The following is a 21,182-nucleotide window of genomic DNA, read 5'->3' on the forward strand; positions in this document are numbered from 1 at the left end:
TGGAGGGCATGGACAAAGTATTCTTCTTGAGAAAGGCTGATCTAGATGTGTTTCAACATCCTGAACTCTTAGAGGTCTTTAGTCTTCATTACTTCATTACTTTGTTTTACCAATTATGCCTATATTTCTTTAATTGGGCTAGCAATATCAGCAGGAGGGCTCATTTCCCATATTCAGTTGGGTGTATAAGATAATACCAGTAATATTTCATTCAATATTTCATTCTTTAAAATGTGAAATTGTATTATAGTCTTCCTTGTACTTTTCTTGAAATTTAGAATTTCTGTACAAGGATCTCTAAGCATACCAATTTCCTCCCAATTTCTCACTGATGCTTAAGCGCATTGTTCATCTTACAAGACTTGTTGACTACTCTTAAGAGTTCTCCTGTAAGGATATAGCGCCCTGATACTAACAGCAGACTATTCAAGGTGAGGATGTATTCATATATTTAACAATGAATTTGGGGTATCGAGTTATGCATTCATCTGTGTAAAGACCATCCAGATAAAAGACAGGCAGAGCTTTTTTTCTCATAGAACGCTCAGAACGGAGTTCCGGCACCTTTTTTGGATGGAACCTTGTAGGGTAGGGCAAGGCGAGTTGTATGACATGTGTGAGTTCTGGCACCTTTTTCTTTTACAAAAAAGCACTGAAGACAGGTATAGTGATGGACAGAACTCGTTTCAAAGGTGCTTTTCCAAAAGGCAATTTGGACTTTGTTTTATCCTTGAGGAAGATGTTTCGCTTCTTATCCAAGAAGTTTCTTCAGTTCTAACTGAATGGTGGGGGTGGGGAGGGGAGAAGGGGAAGAGAAGGATTTATATTCCTTTGACCTCCCCACTTTTCAGTCAGAACTGAAGAAGCTTCTTGGATGAGAAGCGAAACATCTTCCTCAAGGAAAAAACAAAGTCCAGTTGCCTTTTGAAAAAGCACCTTTGAGATAATCATGGCCTGGATGACTGAGAATAACATGCCATGGTGAGCCTTCCCTAGAGCTATCCCAGGGCACATAAACCCACTCAAAAGATATCAGGCACAGCACACTCCCTGTGCCTTTCCTGGCACACTACACATTTATTGTCACTCAGTGAGATCCTGGCACATGATAACCAGCATTTCACTCAGTGACACTAAATATGTTTTTGTAAAAACAAAAAACAAAGAAACGTGTAAATCATTATACCATGGTTTAAGAAGTAGAACATGTTAAACCAGTTTTTTAAGTGTGAAAACACTGCTATTCAAATTGGAAGTTTTTAAGAAGAGATTGGACAACCATTTATCTGAAATGGTATAGGGTTTCCTGCCTGAGCACCGGGTTGGACTAGAAGACCTCCAGTTTTGATATCATTCTGTACCCACTAGATTGGCATCCAGATTCTTCTTGAATGTTTAGGTATAGGGCTCAGGCACCATATTCACAGGGACGCAGTGGCTCAGTGGGTTGGGATACTGAGCTTGTCGATCAGAAAGTCAGCAGTTTGGTGGGTCGAATCCTGAGTGCCGCGTAACAGAGTGAGCGCCTGTTACTCATCCCAGCTTCTGCCAACCTAGCAGTTCGAAAGCACGTAAAAAATGCAAGTAGAAAAATAGGGACCACTCCGGTGGGAAGGTAACAGCATTCCATTTGGCTTCTAGTCATGCCAGCCACATGACCACGGAGACGTCCTCGGACAAGCGCTGGCTCTTCGGCTTTGAAACGGAGACGAGCACCGGCCCCTAGAGTCGGAAACGACTAGCACGCACGTGCAGGGGAACCTTTACCTTTACCATATTCATTAATTGGATGAAGTGAAAATAGCTCTTTTCTGGGTGGTAATGTGAAACTTACGAAGCTGAAAAGGTGTGGACACGACAAGATCTGAGGAGATTTTTTTAAAATTGAAAAGTTTCATGCAACAAAATTATAATGTAGGAGGAACACAGAGTAGAAAGTTACATTCCTGAGCAGCAGATGGAAGTCCACTTGCCTTTATGATCATGGATCAGTATATTTTGTAATCATTTTGGTAAGCGGAAAGGCCAATGGGAACTACTATTTTCCTGTTCTTCTAGGAGCTCTTAACTGCTATCATTCATTCTCAAAATAATTTTGTAATGGCATTTGCAAATTAATCTGCATTAACATGTACAATTAATAAAGATCTTGCATTCCACCACGAAGTGGAGTGAGATAGGGGAAGTGGAAAGTAGTTGTTGCAACTTAGCTTGTTTATTATTTCATATTTTTGGCCTCTTTTTTTCTTTTTTTCTTTAATCTGACATAGTAGCAAAAAAAAGGTCAACCTCACAAATAGAAAAATTTAGAGGAGACAAAAATAATCGGCCTAGGTAAATTAACCTATCTAAAGCATTACTATTGAAACTTGTTTAATTGGTTAGGGAAAGTGAAGGACGACATGAACTAGATGTGTGCAGAAGTCCAAAACAATTGATGTAGAGTTCACAGCTTGGTAAAAAGTAGTATGAATGTCTATCTTATACTGGCTTAGGACACGCTGTACTTTTCTGGTTATTGAGACCTCATTCTTTTCCTCTCCAAAAATAAAAGCAATCAAAATAGGAGGTCTTTGATAAATAAAACCAGAAATGACCCAGGTCTGTTCCATCTATGCATACTACAATGTTACGGCTGCTGCACTATCGGTCAACACACAACAGCAAGAGCTCAGGGGCTAATTTTAGTAAAAACAGGCCAAGCCATCATAGAGGAAATAAATGGATATTTGGAAGGGAAGCCCTATGAGCTATATTTTTTTCCTTTCCATTTTTGCAACGTACGTGTCATTAAATGAAGTAATACCCAGTACACTAGTGTAGTGCTGTTACTGTGACAAGTGTGTTCAGCAATTTGTGTGTGATCAACTCTGCTCACAATACACCCATCAGTGGCTGAAGTTCAGTCATAAGCTTCCTTCCTTCCCAAAGTGTGTTTGTTGAACAGGAGGTTTTTGTTAAACCATGTCAATGCCGGATTAAATGTGCAGTGCTGTTTTATTATTTGGGTTGAAACGAAATATTGATTTTATACATATGCATCTATTCAAGGAAAGCTTGTGTGGAAGCCCCTACACATAAGTAAGGTTCCCATCTGTATTTCTGGCTCTTTGGTTCAAGCGAGGACCTAAATCTTTGTGACTGTTTTTTGTTCTACACAAAAGCACGCTTGCAATAAATTTTTAGAGGTTTTCTATGCCATGAGCTAAATTCTAAAATGTGAAATATGCTAACAACACAACTCAATGGATTTATAATATCACTCTGATGTCATGTGTTTTTTTTCCTTCCTTTCACAAAGTTTGTCTTACAGTCAACAACTTTGAAATACAGTCAAATATAGATTATAAATTAGTTTTCCTTGCCTCATTTTTCCTGGGGGAGGGAGGAATTTGGGTCACAGAAAAGAAATCTAAGCTACAAGATTATGGTTTAGGCACTGGGTAAAAGGAAACGGACATGCAGCTATATTCATATTAAAAAATTTTTTAAAAAAAATTATTGAAAGGTTTCACAGTACATTTTATTTTTACCACAACAAAACAAAACCCCTCCCAACCCCCTCCCCTCTTCCCAACCCTCCCCAACACCTCCCTATCTCCCCCTCCCCCCTCCCCGACTTCCCAGAGCTAAATACAAGGTATAAAAATACAAACAATCCTAGTCTACCATATGCAAACAACAATAAACTATTAAATCTATCGCACTTTAACTCTTATAAAATAACTACAAGCCATATAAATATCACATTAGTACTTATTCAAATGCTAAGTGAAACTTTTTAGTCCCATATTTATTCTGGATATAATCAATCCATCTTCTCCACTCCACAATATATCTCTGTTGAGACTGGTCTTTCAAATACGCTGAGATCTTTGCCATTTCCGCCAGGTTGGAAACTTTTAAAGTCCATTCTTCTATAGTCAGCAGTTCTTCCTTCTTCCAATATTGCCCTACTAAAAGTCTTGCTGCCGTAATTAAATTCAACATCAACTTAATGTCCACAACAGTAGTATCAGTAGTAATACCCAGTAAAAACAATTGCGGACAAAGCTTTATCCTTTTCTTAAATATCTTCTGCATATTCCACCAAATTTTAATCAAAAATGCTTTAACCTTTTTACAGGTCCACCATATATGAAAATACGTTGCATCTTCACCACCACACCTCCAGCATTTAGGCTGGTAGTTCGGATACATACTTGCTAATTTTTTAGGATCTAAATGCCACCTATAAAACATTTTATAAAAGTTCTCTCTTAAATTTTGAGTAAATTTAAAAAATTAACATAGTGGTTAATATCTTTATCAATCTGAATCAGCATGCTATCAGTAAGTGGCATTTACTCTTTGAGGCCAACCTACGTACTAATCATGCTATTATCCCTCAGGATAAACCATGTTATGTAAATTGCAAAACAAGAGTAAGAAGTTGTAAGCAAAGGAAATGAAAGGTAGGCAATAAGAGTAAAGGAAATCTAACAAAATGCACTTTACACCAACCTCATTTGCTATACATCTTCCTAACTTTTTGCCTTGTAAAACACGGCATTAAATTTAGAAAAAAGATTGCCAAGTAGTAGAAGCAACCAAAATCGCAGAAAGTGAATGAGGCGCAAACTTTAACTCAAAACTTGGAATTTCATTAGTGGCTAATGAACAAAGTTTCATTCTCCCCTGGAATAAGTTATAATTGCACCTTTAATAATAATTTAATAAATAACCCAATAGCTTTAACTTGGAAATAACAACAGCTGTGCTAAATGGTGTCTTTTGAATCGAAACAGTGGTTGCTGGTAGAGCTACAATTTTCTGTTGCATGCCAGCCAGCTAAAAATATTTTGGGAGGTAGCTGAAAATCTACATTCATCATGAACCTCAATTGATGCTCAAAGCAATAGCAATCATGTGTCAGATCTGAGAGGGCAATATAGATGTTTCGCTAGCAACATCTATGATTTTCCCCTCCCCACTTGTTAAATAAACACCATTTGTAATAATCACAAATACAATGACCATTATAAATACGCTGTACTAGAAGTGTGGCTTTTGTCTCATGGAATGCATTTTTGTTACATCCTGTGGGGAAATCAATTACGGTATCTCTCATTTCTGCTGCAGTATTTCATCACCATCCTAATTCCAGATATTTGGATGTAAACCAACTTTGCCTGGCAAATTAATCTGTGAGTCTATCACAGGTAAACTAAATAGCCACAATAGATATTTATAGGAAGAACAATGATTTTTTCCAGAGTTAAACACAGAAATATGGTTGCTATAGAAATGAAAAGGAACATTTTAGGAAATTGAATTATTAAACCTTCAAAGAAAAAAAATACCACAGTCATGCTATTTTGATAATAAGATTAGATACAAGAAACCAATGGGATAAATTCCTTCCCTACTTCTAAGTAGTATTTCATGCCTATAATTCTTTGCCATCTTAAATACTGCAAGCAAGTAGACATTGTATGAAAGCCAGGCTAGTCTGGTGGCCAAAAATCAAAAGGAGAGAGATTACTTTTCCAGGCTAACAAATGTTATTAAAGTTGGCAGATGATTGCATATATTACTTTAGAGGATGTGCCGGCAATGCCTTTCTTGATTCTATGTAGGACTAGCAGGCCAAACTTTGGGCAGAAGAATTAATGGGGGACTTCCGGTGGCTGCGCGGCGCCGGAGACAGCCTTCCCGGGCTGCCCGCGGCTCAGCTGTGTGTTTTTTCGCCCGAAACAGCGCCGATCAGCTGTTCGGGTGAATTTGAAGCCCCCTCCTCGGGAGAAGAGGAGGGGGTGAGGCCCCAGGTAGGGGTAGAGTTCTACGGGGCCGCCTGAGCTTGGAGCTTGGGCGGCTGAAGGATTGAACTCCCCCGAAGCCTGGGTTGCTCCCAGCTGGCCGGCGTCTCTGCTCCGGATTTCTTGGAGCAGAGCCAGGCGTCTGCGACCACCCCTGCCTGAAGAAAGGACTATGGATTAAAGGAGCAGGCAGAGCGGTACAAGAGGAAAAGGTGAAGAGGATTATTTTATTATACTCTCGAGCTTGATGGACTTTTTAAACTTTAAGTGAAAGTGCGTCACAATTGAAAAGTAAAAGATGGCGGCTAAACCTCCCCCTAAAACTCTTCGGAGTGGTGGATCTTCTCCGGTGCAACAATCATCATTACAGGCGTTGCACCCTCCTGATGTACTGACACCGAAGGACTTACGAGATGCTTTGGATAAACATGCCCAGGTGCTTTTGGAATCAATTAATCAATCAATGGGTGATAAATTTGCACAGATGGAGGAGAAATTGGAGAAACTGGAGGAGAGAATGGAAGAGAGGATGGAACAGAAGTTCAGCGTGATGAAGGTAGACATTTTGTCTTCAGTGCATAAAGTGGCGGAATGTGTGGAAGATTTAGATGAAAAAGTGGATGATTTGACTCAAAAGAATGCAATATTAGAAGTTAAAGTACGGGAGAATGAAAATTTAAGAGACAAAATGGAAAGGGAGTTAAGCCTTGCCCAATATTACCAGATGCAGTTTGCTGTTAGAATCAGAGGTTTAAAAGAGAACATTAAGGAAGATTTAAAGCAGCTGGTTTCTGAGGCTCTCGAAGTGGTATTGAATCAGCCAGCATCTGAAATAAGAGCAGCTATGGATAAAGTGTTCCGTGTAAACTCATGGGTTGCCAGACAGAGAAAGTTGCCTAGAGATGTGGTGGTTTACTTTGCAAAAAGAGAAATTAGAGATGAAGTTATACAAGCTGCCTATGATGCTAAAGTTGTGATTGCTGATCAAGAAGTCTTGGTTTTAAAAGAAATCCCTCCAAAGATTTTAAGGAGAAGGAAGGACTTTACATTTCTTGTGCATGAGCTCAAGCAACGAGACATAAGGTTCAGATGGGAGATTCCAGACGGGCTGATGGTGATGTATGAAGGCAAAAGGTATCGGCTGATTACTGTGAAGCAAGCGCGTGATTTCTACAATAATGTTTTAAAAGCAACCCCATTAACACTTCTGGAAGCTGCAAAGGGATCTGGAGAAGGAGAAGGAGAACATAAAGAGGATGAAACAGAGGAAAATGATGCTGGAGGAGATCAAGCTATAACTTCTTTGGATGATCCTAGAGAGCAAAGGGTAACGCGTGCTGCTTTAAAAAGAGCAAAGAAAATAAAAGAACAAGACCAGCAAAAGTCTTCAGAATCTTCACAACGTACTCATAGCCAAGCAGTGGGAGGAGCACGGCCTAAAGAAGATAGTCCTATCAAAGCAGTGCTTCAAGAGCTTTGGGAGGATATGCATGGCAACTAAATTTTTGACTTGGAGCGTTAATTGACTAAATTCACCACAGAAGAGAAAGAAAGTTTTTCAATATTTAAAACAATTCAAGATAGATGTTATATGTTTGCAAGAAACGCATATTAGGGCTATGGACCAAAAGTTTTTATTGAACTCAAGACTGGGTACGCACTTTGTTGCCTCTGCAATGAATAAGAAAAATGGAGTGGTTGTTTATATTAAAAGTGCCATAACAGCGGACTTAATTGAAGCAGATAAGCATGGAAGATACGTACTGATAGACTTGTTGCTAGAAGGCAAAAAGACGCTTTTAGTTGGACTGTATGCCCCTAATCAACAACAACAACAGGCTGACTTTTTTAGTTTACTTCATACAAAGCTTACCCAGTTGGATTATAAATCTTTTATTTTTATGGGGGACTGGAATGGTGTTTTGGATGTACAGATGGATAAGGCTGGAGCTTTTAAGCGCATTCCAAGTCATGCTAGACTGCCTAAATCTTTTTTTGAAATGAAGGATGACTTGGAACTGCAAGATATTTGGCGTGAGAGACACTTGCAGGAAAAGGATTATACTTTTTATTCTGATAGACATCAATCTTTTTCGAGGATTGATTTTATTTTGGTGACTAATGACTTTTTTTTGAGGACTAAAAAGGTGAAGATTTGTGCAAGAACTATCTCTGATCATAGTCCAGTTTGGTTAGAGATTGATAAGGAGAAAAGAGACAGGCGCTCGTGGCGCTTAAATGAGAATTTGTTTAGAAATCAGAGAAATGTGGAAGAATGCAAACAGCGGATGAAGGATTTTTTTGAAACTAATATGAACAAAGGTACCTCTATGGATATGGTGTGGGATGCTAGCAAGGCCTACATGAGAGGGGTGTTGATATATATGAATAACAAACATAGACGTGCTGTGGAAGCTAGGAGGAAAGAACTGGAGAATGAAATAAAGGAAAAAGAAAAGGCTTTGATTTTGAACTCAGAGGATGTGAAGACTAAGGAGGCTATTAAATTGTTAAGAGGACAATTTGATAAATTAATGGCTGACCAAGTGGCAACCAATCTGCGGTTTGCCAGGCATAATACTTTTTGCAACGCTAATAAACCAGGTAGATGGTTAGCTTATAGACTGAGGAAAAAACAAAGGGCTTCTAATATAGACAAGATTGAGCATAAAGGAAGGGTTGTGTTTCAACAGGACCTTATTAAGGACGCTTTTGTGGATTTTTATTCTAAATTATATGCTAAGGAGAAAATTAATGAAAAAGACATTGATATATATTTGGAAAATGCTAGCATCCCGGTTCTTACGCAAGTACAAAAAGAAGGGATTAATCAACTGATTACAGAAGAAGAAATTTTTACAGCAATTAAGGAATTGAAGGTGGATAAAGCACCAGGTACGGATGGCTTGACTGCGGCCTATTACAAAAATTTACAATTAGAAATGATAAAACCGTTAAAGGAACTGTTCCAGACAATCCAGAGGGGGGGAAAGGTGCCACCGTCTTGGAGAACAGCTTTTATTTCTTTGATTCCGAAGGAAGACCAAGATGCTACTCAAGTTAAAAATTATAGACCGATATCGCTTTTAAATACAGATTACAAGATATTTGCTAAGGTTTTGGCTAATAGACTGATGAGGGTTCTGCAACAGGTGATTCATGGGGATCAAACGGGGTTTATTAGTGGTAGGCAAATGAAAAATAATGTGAGGCATATAGTTGATGTGTTAGAGTTTTTGGAAAGGAACAACCAGATCGCTGCGGTGCTAATTTTTTTAGATGCTGAAAAAGCTTTTGATCAATTGAATTGGAAATTTTTGTTGAAAGTTTTAGACAAAATGGATTTTGGGGAAAAAATTTTACAACCGATTAGGGCATTATATCAAAAACAAACTGCCCGAATTATAGTTAATAATAGCTTGACAGAAGCATGTAATATTGAGAAGGGCACAAGGCAAGGGTGTCCGTTATCGCCCTTGTTATTTGTGTTAACATTAGAGATATTATTGGTTAAAATTCGGAATTCGGAAAAAATTAAGGGGATTCAAATTGGAGATCAGGACTACAGATTGAGAGCATTCGCAGACGATCTGGTTGTTACAGTGACCCAGCCAGAGAACTCTGTTGTGGACCTGATGGAGATAATAACACAATATGGGAAGGTTTCTGGATTTAAAGTTAATACACAGAAAACCAAAATTTTGGCCAGAAATATGACAGTTTCGCAAAAGGCTCTCTTGGAAGGATTAACTGGATTTGAGATTGTTAAAAGGGTTAAATATTTGGGGGTGATTTTGTCGCCCTCTAATACAAAGCTATATAAAAATAATTATGAAAAATTACGGGGGAAAATTCAAAAAGAATTGGAGAGTTGGGAAAAATTGCAATTGTCTTTGTTGGGACGGATTGCAGCAGTTAAAATGAATGTCCTGCCTAAATTTTTATTTTTATTTCAAATGATACCGATTCTTAAGAAAGATTCTAATCTGGAGGAATGGCAGCGAGGTATCAATAAATTTGTGTGGGCAGGGAAAAAACCACGAGTTAAACTTAAGATTATGCAGGATACTCGTGAGAGAGGTGGCCTAAAATTGCCTAATTTTAAATTATATTATGAAGCTGCTGCATTAGTAGGAATAAGTGACTGGATTAATTTGACGCAAGGGAGGTTATTAAATCTTGAGGGCCACGATTTGTTGTTTGGCTGGCATGCATATTTGTTGTATGATAAGAAGGTAGACAACGTGTTTAGGGTGCATATTTTAAGACAGGCATTGCTGAGAGTTTGGAAGAAGTATAGACATAAGTTAAGTTGCAAGATACCATTGTGGGCAATTCCAAAACACGCAATAGAAAATATACATGCTGGCTTCAAACATGATGTGACTACGTACAAGGAGATCCTCAGTTTGGAAAGAAATGTTTGGTGTTTGAAATCATATAGCCTCTTGCGAGAAGAGAAGGTTGTTCAAAATTGGTTTCAATATACTCAGTTACGGGCCAGGTGGAAAGAAGACCAGAAAAATGGATTTACAATGACTGATGAAAATTTGATAAAGCAAATTAGAAATCAGGGACCAGCACATATCAAACGGATATATCTTGCATTGATAGAGATTGACTCAGAAACAGAGCTTGTTAAGGATTGTATGATAAAATGGGCCCAAAACATCCAGGAAGTTATCACAATGGACACGTGGGAAGATTTGGGTGAGGAACGTAAAATTTACTCAAGCTCAAAATCTAAGAGAGAACTTTTACAAAATGTTTTATAGATGGCATTTAGATCCTAAAAAGCTTGCAAGTATGTATCCGAATTATCAGCCTAAATGTTGGAGGTGTGGTGATGAAGATGCAACATATTTTCACATATGGTGGACATGTAAGAAGGTTAAGGCTTTTTGGATAAAAGTCTGGTGAAATATGCAGAAGATTTTTAAACAGAGGATAAAGTTTTGTCCGCAAGTTTTTTTGTTGGGAATAATTGCAGACGCTACAGTTGTGGACATTAAGTTGATGTTGAACTTAATTACGGCGGCAAGACTTTTGATAGGCCAATATTGGAAGAAAGAGGAACTGCCGACCATAGAGGAGTGGACTTTAAAGGTTTCCGACCTGGCAGAGATGGTGAAGATTTCGGCCTATTTGAAAGATCATTCGCAAGAACGCTATATTATGGAATGGAGAAAATGGATTGAGTTTATCCAGAATAAGTATAGGGTTAAGAAGTTTTATGTAGCATTTGAATAAGTCTTCTTTCGTCTTTTTTTTCTTTTCTTATCTTAGTTTCTTTTTATACATATTCAATATTATTAAGGCTTGTTTTATCCTATATAAGCTAGAGAGTGATGGATTTTAGAGTTTATAGTTGTTAGTATATGATTGTTTATGATTGCTTTTTATATATACACCTTGTATTTAGCTCTGGGAAGTCTGGGGGGGGAGGGGGGGAGGTAGGGAGGGGGGAGGAGGGAGGGGGAAGGGGGGATTCTTAAAGGAAAATTGTATTTTAAAACTTTTCAATAAAAAAAGAAGAATTAATGGACTCAGGCTTGACATCAGGCCTCTAAAGAAGGAACATTTCAATCAGAACATTTCAATTTTCCACATACTCCTTGACAGATCTCAAAGTAGCCATCTTGGAAGTGGTAACAATAAAAAAGAGATTGCTAAATTCACATACATCATGAGGTTTCAGGCTATCTCAGAAGCTCTCAACAATGGGTTTTTAACACATTACAACTGTTAATTGATAAGGAACTTGTAATTTGCCCCATTTGTATCTGATGCAACCACTGTTTTCTCTCCTTCCTCCATCCATGCTTCCACCTTAACCCAGTTTAAACCCAGCATCAGTCTAGCTCTGTGGTGTCGAACCTATGGCACGCGTGCCACAGGTGGCACACAGAGCCTCTCTGTGGGCAAATGTGCCATTGTCCCAGTCCTAGGCCTTCAGCTGGGTTTTATAAAACCTTTTCGCTTTAGGTCTCCACCGCTGTGTGCAAAAAAAAAAAAAAAGGTTCAGTCAATCAATTTCAACTTCTTGTGGGCGAAAAAAAGATCTCGCAAAGTTGGAATTGATCGATTGAACTTTTTAGTCCCACCCAGTCTGCCGTTACCACCCAGTGGGCCATGCCCACCAAATAGGCCATGCCCGCCCAATAAGCCACACCCACCCAATTGGCCACACCCACTCAATGGGCCATGCCCACCTGGCACCTGACGATATGTAAGTGGGTTTTGGGTTGCAGTTTGGGCACTCGATCTCTAAAAGGTTTGCCATCACTGGTCTAGCTACTCCAATGCATCTGATGAAGTCAGTTGTGGCCCACAGAAACTTGTATTTTAATAAAATATATTGATGTGGAAAAATGCTACTTGAATCCTTTTGATTTAAACAGGAAATGGAAATCCTTTGATTCCCATTTCAAGAAAGCATAAAACAGAGCTGTGTCTTGGTTCAAAGAATTTTAATTTAATTTTATTTAATTTAATAACATTTATATACCGCCCTTCTCCCTGAGGACTCAGGGCGGTTCACAGGGCAGAATAAAATAGCAAATACAAACATTAAAAGGTGATTAAACAATTGCCCTAATTAAAAACAATAGAAGTACAGTTCTAAAAAACCCCGAGATAAAATTAAAAGACCAAAAATAAAACAACCCCACCGATCCCCATCAGGCTAGGCCAGCTTGTACAAACAAAAATGTCTTGAGATCGCGACGAAAGGAGCGAAGATCGGGCGCCATCCGGAGCTCTACCAGTAGCTGATTCCACAGCTCCGGAGCGCCCACAGAGAAGGATCTCCCCCTGGGGGCCACCAATCGACATTCTCTGATCGGTGGCACCCTGAGGAGGCCCTCTCTGTGGGAACGCACAGGGCGCAGGGAGCTTGATGCCGGCAGCAGATGTTCCCTGAGGTACTCCGGCCCCATGCCATGGAGGGCTTTAAACACCGTTACCAGTACCTTGAATCTCACCCGGAAGACAACTGGCAACCAATGCAGCTCACGGAGCAGAGGTGTAACGTGGGAGTATCGGGAGACTCCCAACACCACTCTCGCGGCTGCATTCTGTACCAGTTGGAGCTTCCGGGTGGTCCTCAAGGGCAGCCCCATGTAGAGAGCGTTGCAGTAGTCCAGACGAGAGGACACGAGCGCATGAGTGACCGTGCACAAATCATCCCGGCTAAGATAGGGCCGCAACTGGCGCACCAGGCGAACCTGGGCGAAGGCCCCCCTAGTCACAGCTCCTATGTGGTCTTCTAAGGTGAGCCGTGAATCTAGGAGGACTCCCAAGTTGCGAGCCCTATCTACGGGGGGTAATAGTTCACCCCCCATAGCCAGAGGTGGAATGTCCGAATAAACCCGGGATGAAGGTATGCAAAGCCACTCAGTCTTGTCGGGGTTGAGTTGAAGTCTGTTCCTCCCCATCCAGACCCGAACCGCCTCCAGGCAACGGGACATCACGTTGAGGGCATCACTGGGGTGGTTTGGGGTCGAAAAGAAAAGTTGGGTATCATCAGCGTACTGATGATACCCAACTCCAAAGCCACGAATGATCTCACCCAGCGGCTTCATGTAGATGTTGAACAGGAGAGGCGAGAGGACCGACCCCTGAGGAACTCCACAAATGAGAGACCTCGCGGTCGACCTCTGCCCCCCTGCCAACACCGACTGCGAACGTCCCAAGAGATAGGAGGAGAACCACTGTAAAACTGTGCCTCCCACTCCCAATCCCCTGAGACGCCGCAGCAAGATACCATGGTCGATGGTATCGAAAGCCGCCGAGAATACCTTCCCCGATACTCTGTGAAGTCAGCTTAGTGCTCTTGGCATTAACTCTGATCCATGTTGATTCTGGATAGAAAAAAAGCACAGCATTAGCTAAACATGATACATACAGTAGCAAAACCTATTTGCATATATAAGGATATATCATAATGAATATGCGGATAAGAAGCATCTAATCATTCTGAAACATTTCAAAACACCTTTAAAAATTAGTTTCATTTATGTGTCATTGCAATCTGTTACAGTGATCTTTGAGGATACAGGATTTCACTCAGAGGGACTTTTTATGATGCTTTTAGGAACTTTGTTGCAAAGTATTGGGGTCAAGTTTATACAATTCGAAATTACTATACTTTACATTGTATGCCAATATATAAATTTCAGGGACGCGGTGGCTCAGTGGGTTAGGACGCTGAGCTTGTCGATCGGAAGGTCGGCAGTTTGGCGGGTCGAATCCCGAGTGCCGCGTAGCAGAGTGAGCGCCTGTTACTCGTCCCAGCTTCTGCCCACCTAGCAGTTCGAAAGCACGTAAAAATGCAAGTAGAAAAATACGGACCATTACGGTGGGAAGGTAACAGCATTCCGTGCGCCTTTGGCGTCTAGTCATGCCAGCCACATGACCACGGAGATGTCCTCGGACAAGCGCTGGCTCTTCGGCTTTGAAACGGAGATGAGCACCGGCCCCTAGAGTCGGAAACGACTAGCACGCATGTGCGGGGGAACCTTTACCTTTTACCTATATAAATTTCATATGCCTGAAGTTTTTGGTTTAGGAACTTCATTGCAAAACATGAAGAGCTCTCAGTTCTGGTTTAGGTGGGAAAAAAAACTACAATTATTCTTTGCTCAACCATACAATTTTTAGAATAGGAAGGCTAAGCTCTGTACTTTTTGTGCCTGACACATTAATTTCCAGCTTGTTGGACGAAGCGCTACCAGGTTACCCAAGGGCAATGGCTTTTCATTGAAAGCTCAGGAACATGACACAGTTCCATAAGTAGGGTGGCAACAGGAAAATAAAAAAGAATCAGTTGTTAACTATGAGAACCTACTGCTTAGAACAGGGGTTTTCAACCTTTCACCAACTGTACCACTTTTAGGATATGGCAATATATGAATACCACCTAGCAATGTGTCAAAAACTTGATGACCAAAAAAAAAACTGTTCAAAGTTTCAATTGCATTGAAATGACTTATGACCATTTTTCACACTTATGACCATTGCAGCATGCCCAGGGTCATGTGATTTATATTTGGATGCTTGGCAACTGATTCATATTTATGATGGTCAGTGTCCCAGGGTCATGTGATCCCCTTTTGCAACCTTTTGACAAGCAAAGTCAATGGCAGGGCTGCTGGTGGCCAAGTGCTAAGGTGGTCCTTCCCTCCCTCCCTCCTTCCCTGCCTCCCTCTTTCTCATTCCCATCTCCTTCTGAAAGAATTTGATGACCCCACCCCCCACCCCATATTTTTCTTCTTCCATATATTCATCAAACAAGGAAAAGCTCCAGAGACAGAAAAGACAAGCCATTGAGGGAACTAGCTTAAAAAGGCACATTCCCCTTTAAGAATTAGCTACTGGCTAGAAAGGAAAGTTAAGGAGCACAGCCAGCACTTAAGGAAGAAAAAAATGTAGTAAGTACAGCTGCCAGCTAAGGCAGCCTCCCCAAATGGCTCCATTCGTAAGTAAAGGAATGCTACAGGCAAAATCCATTCAGGAGAAAAATACTTCAAAATCCCTTGCAGCAAAACTTACAGCTAACAATAGCAGAGCAATAGAAGCTAACACGAGAAATCAGCCAAATAGAAATTGCCAAACACTCCTTAAGAACACAAAGCCCACATTGCACAAATCCCAGAACTTCAGTCACAAAAGCACATAAGAATCCTTCCACTCTCCATCTCCTTCTCTCCGTGCCTCACCTCCAGCCGATGCTGCCTTTCTTCATTGCTGCCTTTCTTCATTCCTTGTGGAGGGCGACCCCTCTCCCACTGCATTTCTTGCTTCTTTGTTGGTGCCAGCACAGGTGGCTGCCACAGAAGTTGTAGAACAGCTCATGGCCGACCTGCTTGATCTCCTCTCCCCTCAACCCTCCTTCTTTCCTTTCTGTGCAGCTAAAGCTGACTCCGCCTCCTCCCAAGGATGCTTCTTTTCTCTCTCCCTCTCCTGCCCAAACTGCCTCCTGTCTCCGCCCCTCCTCCTCCTTTCTCATGGGGGAGGGCGGGGGAGTGAACCAGAAGTGAGCCTGGGGCCTTTGCCTCACCACAGCCACTCTGAAGCTCTGGAGGACTATCTCACAATAAATCCTTGCCTGCGCTGGCTCGTTCTCTCCCCCACTGCACTTGGCTGGGCAGGGCTACGTACCACCTGCCATGTGCTAATGTACCACAGGTGGTACGTGTACCACCGGTTGAAAAGCCCTGGCTTAGAAGACCAGCCTAATGTTCACTAAGGTCCCTTTATTTTGCTGGATTCCAATTGCAGTTTTCTTTTATTATTATTATTATACATTTTATTATAGAGTAAAATACAAAATACAAAGCAAATAGTTTTCAATTCTACCTCCATGAATTAAGTTATTTTAATAAATTTATAGCACCTTGATTTACAAAAGTACTTCATGTGTACCAATTCCCTAAGTGCAGAGTTGGTAAATTTATCACTTTAACTGGCAAATTAAAGCTCTTTTATTTCAAATTTTAGTTTTGTACATTTGTTTTCAAAATTAAAACACTAACATCAAACTTCCCTAAATTTGTATTGGCAAAAGTGATTGATGAGAATACTACGTTTCACTGAGCATTCTCATCTTTAAGAAATAAAATAATAAGTTTGGCTATATTTTCTATGCCATTTAAATTGTAGGCAGATTGTGATGTGCTCTTAAACTCAATTAAAGAAAGTTAAGGTAAAATAGCTGTACTCTTAATAGACGCTTGTGCCCAGTTTTAGATTTTTGTTTACAATATAAAAATTGCATTCAGCAGTAAAATACTTGCCCAAATCAGTTCTCATCTAGAAAACATGAAATTGGTAAAAATCAATCACAGGCGACCCAAATATAGCAAAAGGTTGGGTTTTTAAAGTCCCCATCCCCGCAAGACAACTTTCTATTTGTGAAGCACATGCAAAAAAAATTGTCCCAAGTTCATTGTTAACTGTGGACATTGGGGCAGATAAAGGCAAGAGGCAAGAGTTGACCGAGTAGATCAAAAGGTGTTCACTAAAGTTCAGGTACGCTGACCAGGATTTCAGCAGTGCAGACAGAATGACAGCAGACTCTGTTATCTTATCTATAAAGTATTTATTTTCTTAAGTTAAACAAACAGTTTTTTTCAAGGATGGTTTCCATCTATAAAATGAACAAAGTACAAGCTCTGTACAGCAGATTTTAAAGAACCAACAGAAATAATTTTCTAAACCACATTTAATTTGTAAAAGGAAATGTACATGTACCACCATTATTTCTGCTTTAAAGTAGCTAAGATTAGGACAGAGATGACATGGTAACTGCTTATTAAATTTCCTGGTAGTTTACAATAAAAAAAAAAAAGATCGAGGGAAGGTTCAACTATTTCCTGTATCTAACTTCAATACCTACCACTGAATGCCTCTGCATTATCTTCAATTCGTTTGAAAATCTTTTTCAACAAGGTTTCTGGTATTTTGCACTGACAAGGAGGTGTGCAAAAGCAGTGCTTGGTACAATACACATGAAGTTCATAGTTGTGTAAAAAAAAAAGAAAAGAAAAAAGAACGTAGTCACAGTAAATAACTTTGGCACACTGTGTCATGTAAACATAGCTAGCATCACATTACTGCATTTTCTGATCCAGCGTCCATGCCTAATGATCACTTTCATCCCTAGAACTTGAATACAACACATAGATAACATTTAAGACTTTTTTTTTTGGAAATCCTGCTAACACACCTGCTTAAATATTAGTCAAGATAATAGCCTTGCAGAATTCAAAATCGGCTATTCGTTGAATAACTTCTACCACCCTCCCTCAAAAAAAAACTCTTTACAATTTAGCTTCCTTTCTCCCCCCCCCCCCACAAGAGTTCTTCCTCCAAAGTCCTGGATTATAATTAGTTGGCTACTTAATAAGCACTTCAGTGCTCTCCCCAATGCCACAGTTTTATAAGTGAATGTTACCTTCATCTCATGACTTGGGCAGCCTTAAAAAAATGAATTTCAAAAAAAAAAAAAGGCAAAGACCACATTTATTATTTTTCCTGTCAAGGACATAATTACATGAGAGGTTTTAATCACAGAGAGGCAAATTTAGTCTGGAAAAGAGTAATAAGAATGGAACCATCATTCTTAATTAAAACAATGTAGTACCTCAAAACAGTATCAACAGAAACCACACGCATGCCATATAAATTCAAAGCTTCACTGGCTTATCTGAAGCATTGCAAAACCAAAGTCCTCATTTGAGTGGAAAGATGCCCTTTTTTTTTTTTTGCAACAAATACTGTGGCCGTCATGGAAAAATGCACTTTCCAGAATACTCTCAAATGCATGTAGCCAGAAGACGAACACTGTCAAGAAATGATTGCATAATAATTTACCTTTGTCATTTTGTAATCATTGGGGGGGGGGCATGTTCTCTGAACATTTTCATTTCTGTTTAAAATCTTACATAAACGGTGTTTTAAAAAACAGTTGATGCGGACAACGGACACAGTGATGACATTGCTATGATATAAAATGGAATGGAACAATCACTTCCAAAGTTTTACTTCTGCACCAATCTTGAGACATAGTGAAATGTCATAAAAGAAAAACCTCAAACCATGATGCTCAAAAGCAGATGCCTATCAGCTGCAGTGTTGGTCATTAGTAATAGGCTGCTTGTAACTTCACAAGAAGGCTACTTGTGGTCTTGTGCTATCTGTCATTCTGACAACTTTTTAAAAGGAGTTAACAGCAAAGAAGAGAAACCAAGAACCAAAGTCCCAAAGCCGCATTTTAAAACCTAGTTTTCGACGCAAGGTAGTCTAAAGTTGCTCAATACAAATACACCGAGTTATCCAGAGCACATGGCATGTAATTCCTGAACAGAAGGTGACAATGCTGGTGAGATGAAGCAGGCAAGCCTCTTTCTGCCATTCCACTAACCTCTGCAACAGAGGTCTGGCCACTTTCAGGAGAACGAAGTGGGGGAAAAAAAGGCACACTTTACAAAGCAGAAGCATCCAGTGTTTGCGTGAACACAATGCAGCGGCACAAACTTGCATCTTCACAAAATGCTGTTCTTCTACAACTGTCCAATCTTATTTTCCAGTCAAGTGTTAAAACGCTTTGTTGATAAATTACAGGATGATGAAAAATTGATAAGAAAGTTGTAAATTTCGACAATATATATTTTATATATATATATATATATATTTATATATTTATATTTATATATAGCGTTTATATCTGGAGTCTCATCATAGAAAAGTCCATGGTCCGATATATCAAGTACACATGGCAAAACCTTCCAAATGATGCTTTTGACTGCTGGAAACCACAAACACCTATTTTTATGTTAGTGGAGACTGCTCGTGAGATTCTTCCCACCACTTCCCTCCCAAGTATGCCCATCCCTTCCCGGTGTTGAAAGCAGGTTTCTACCATGAATCTGTGGTTCCTAAGGAGGTTAATCATCTGCTCTGAAAATACTAAGTTGAAGGTGGGGAGGAGCCAACAGGCCTTGATGGAAGAGTGGGGGGGGGTGTTAAGCACTGCTTCAGCTATATTTGATCAGATGATGGCAGGATCCTTTGATTTCCTTATGTTCACTTTACTTTTCAAATAATGATGGAATACTGAGGTATATAAAGTATCGGTAATGCAATCAAAATGTTGCCCAAGGTTTAGGAAATGAGACAGTACTTCTGTCCGAGGGTTTCTACTGCTGTAGATTAAGTGTGAACTTCCACTGCTGTGACAGTGAAGGACTGCAGACTTCAACAGTCAGACCACCATTTTTGGCATTTCGGCTGTCTAAACACAAGTTGCTGCCCACGTACCGCAGTTTGGTATTGCTTTCTATTTGTTCCCATTTCTAGAAAAGAAAAAGGTACACAGATTAGATAAGTACAAATTTTTTAAAAAAAACAACACCCAACATTCCTAAGGTCATGTCCTCAACTTACAACAGTTCATTTAGTGGCCATTTGAAGTGACAATGACACTGAAAAAGTGACTTATGACCATTTTTCACACTTGCGACCACTGCAGCATCACCAGGGTCACCTGATCGAAATTCAGATGCTTGACAACTGGTTCATATTTATGACGGTTGCAGTGTCCCCGGGTCATGTGATCAACCTTTTCCAACCTTCTGACAAGCAAAGTCAATGGGGAAGTCAGTTAAGTTACTAACTTAACAACAGTGGCAAGAAAGGTAGTAAAATGGGGTAGTAAAATTCACTTAACAGAAATTTTGGTCGTAAGTCGACGACTACCTGTATTAGATGGGCTCCAAACCATCCAACCTGCATTCAGATGAAAACAAGTTTCAAGCTCTCAAGGCTTTAAAATGTCTTCATATGTAACATAGCTTTATGTCATCTCCTCTGCTTTTTTTTTAAACAAGCACACTGAATTTTTCTGTTCCATAGTCCTTCCTATACTTAGCTAAGGAGAAGTTTTGTAAAAACTGTCCAGTTTGCTGTTGTCTTCTTAGAATCCATAGCATTATTTCTTAAAGAGCAAGAATTGACTCAAAGTCCAGCAATAAAACATAAACCGGCACAGGAAAATGACATGAGCAACAGAGAGTGGATCGGCCTCTTCTCTGGGACTACAATCTTAAATGACACAGGAAGAAAATGAACCTAGAACAGGGGTGTCAAACTCAATTTCATCGAGGGCCACATCAGCATTATGGTTGTCCTTGGGGGGGCAGCTGGGTGTGGCTAGGATGGGCGTGGTCTACTGGGTGGGTGTGGCTAGGATGGGCATGGTCTACTGGGTGGGCGTGGCCAGCTCGACATCACTTGCTTCAGGGGTTCCTGGGTAGGACTGGGGCAGATCTGAGGGTCTCTGGCAGAGAAGGGTGGGACCAGGGCGAGTGCTGGGACATGGTCCCTCCCACCTCCCTCCCTTCCATCCTCTGTTCTTTCCTTCCACCCTCCATTCCTTCCTTCCTCTGTTCCTTCCTTGGTATATGATGGTATATGGTATATGACATACAGTTTATCAATAAATGATCGGAATCTATTCCTGAAGTTTCCTTGGCAGCATCGCTTACTGATAATTCTAGTCTGTGATTAGCACAATGCCAAACTATAATAGACGGAAAACGTTCTGACAGCATTTTTTTCACTCACTTTTACATCCAATCATCTCAGCGGCACCATTGCACGCCAGAGAAATCAAATATTATTTCAAATAATCTTCTGTCATCCCATAAGAGTAAAGACATTGGAGTAAGGAATCAAATATCCCTTCTGCTGTTACTTTTTCAAGTTCTACCAAGTCCAAAAACAAATTTACTGGTGAATTCATTCCCATACCTTCGATACAGCATCGAACAAATACTATGAGGGTAGTTTTTTTTGCTTATTGTGGTGGATTCATCAATTATC

The 21,182-nt window shown here is 40.1% G+C and overlaps 1 protein-coding gene across 1 annotated transcript in view; it reads right to left on the reverse strand.

Moving 5' to 3' along the window:
• Positions 1 to 16,888: 16,888 nt before the first annotated feature.
• The window catches only part of GALNT2 (polypeptide N-acetylgalactosaminyltransferase 2), an 84,289-nt gene continuing 79,995 nt past the window's right edge, over positions 16,889 to 21,182 (reverse strand). Inside the window, exon 16 of the mRNA XM_083361268.1 lies at positions 16,889 to 19,654. Within this exon, the coding sequence (XP_083217394.1) occupies positions 19,499 to 19,654 (156 nt within the window). The 3' untranslated portion in view covers positions 16,889 to 19,498. The remainder of the gene's footprint in view (positions 19,655 to 21,182) is intronic.

The sequence above is a fragment of the Vipera ursinii genome (assembly GCF_947247035.1).
Source record: "Vipera ursinii genome assembly, chromosome: 1".
In the NCBI taxonomy this organism is placed as follows: Eukaryota; Metazoa; Chordata; class Lepidosauria; order Squamata; family Viperidae; genus Vipera; species Vipera ursinii.